This window comes from Cryptomeria japonica, chromosome 6, assembly GCF_030272615.1.
Source record: "Cryptomeria japonica chromosome 6, Sugi_1.0, whole genome shotgun sequence".
NCBI lineage: Eukaryota > Viridiplantae > Streptophyta > Pinopsida > Cupressales > Cupressaceae > Cryptomeria > Cryptomeria japonica.
In genome coordinates this window covers 431,420,843-431,422,128 of record NC_081410.1, presented here as the reverse complement: position 1 = coordinate 431,422,128, position 1,286 = coordinate 431,420,843, and the positions used below count along the sequence as shown (strand labels likewise).

General features: G+C 36.5%; 1 protein-coding gene across 1 annotated transcript; it reads right to left on the bottom strand.

Annotated features, from left to right (window-relative positions):
* Positions 1–239: 239 nt before the first annotated feature.
* Positions 240–782, bottom strand: LOC131044150 (secreted RxLR effector protein 78-like). The gene has a single exon (XM_057977418.2). The coding sequence runs from the start codon at positions 780–782 to the stop codon at positions 240–242; it is 543 nt and encodes a 180-aa protein (XP_057833401.2).
* Between the last annotated feature and the right edge of the window lie 504 nt (positions 783–1,286).

Below are 1,286 nucleotides of genomic sequence, written 5' to 3'. Positions count from 1 at the left end.
AGGGAAAGCATGTGAGTTTGCCATTTAAAGTGTTTCTTTTCAATTTCAGAGTATAAACATTGCCACATATCTTGAGTAGTCAGGTTAATAGCAAAGGGGATACCAAGATATCTTATAATAGAATTCAGTCTTGCCCATTGCCACCCTTTACCTGTGATCCAATTTGGGGGAGTCTCAGACCATCCAAGTATAATAAATTTGTGAAGGGATATCTTAGCACCTGAGGCCAAACAAAAAAACTAGAGTCTTTCCATGGCATTATCAAAGTTATCCTCAAATAGGGCTATAAATAAGGCAGTATCATCAACAAATTGAGCATTAATTAGACCATCAACATTAGGAAGAGTAAGACCTTTGATAGAGGGTCCAAGTTCTAGAGCCCTTAGAATGTAATAAAGAGCATTTGCAACAATGACAAACATGGTCGGGGCAATGGGGAACCCCTGCCTTATAGACCTCCTTAATGGGATAGCTTCAGACATATCACCATTAATCTCAACAATTGTGGAAGAGTCTTTAAAAAGAATATCTATCCATTTACAAAAGTATGAAGGAAAACCAAATGCTTGTAACATTCCCCCAACAAACGACCATTCTATTCTGTCATATGCTTTCTCAAAGTCCAATAGGACCATTGCAACATTCTGATTATCAGCTTTGGCCTCGTGCATTGCCTCCCAACTGGTGATCAGATTTTCCATAATATATCTACCTTTTATAAATCCAGACTGTGTGACAGAATTGAACTTATCTAATAATCCAACAATTCTCATTGACAACATTTTTGCAATGATTTTATATGAGATATTCAGTAAGGTGATAGGTCTCCAATTTTTAATCAGAGTCTTATCACCACCTTTAGGTAACAACTTAATAACACCTTTATTTATATTTTCTCCAAGGCACCCCTATGCAAAAACATCTTCGTATAGTGCCATTAGTTCCAAACTTATCCACTCTATGTGTTTCTTGTAGAAATCAATAGGTAGACCATCTATTCCAGGAGACTTGCCATTAGCTAGTGAATTGATCGAACCTTTGATTCCTTCCAAAGAGATCTTATGGCTCAACGCCTTAGCATCCTCGCAAGATATTTTCTTAGGGATTAATACTAAACATTTTTCTAGGGCCTTTTGATTACTATCCCCATGTTCAGATGAGAAGAGACTATTGTAAAAACTGAAGAATGCCTCTTTGATGGCTACCAGATCATTAGTGGTTACGTTGTTTACTTGAATGTCTTCAATAAGTTCTCTCTTATTTTTGGCTTTGATAAGATTGAAGAA

Coding starts and splice junctions, on each gene's coding strand:
- LOC131044150 (XM_057977418.2), bottom strand. CDS start 782: ATGTTGTCAATGAGAATTGTTGGATTATTAGATAAGTTCAATTCTGTC.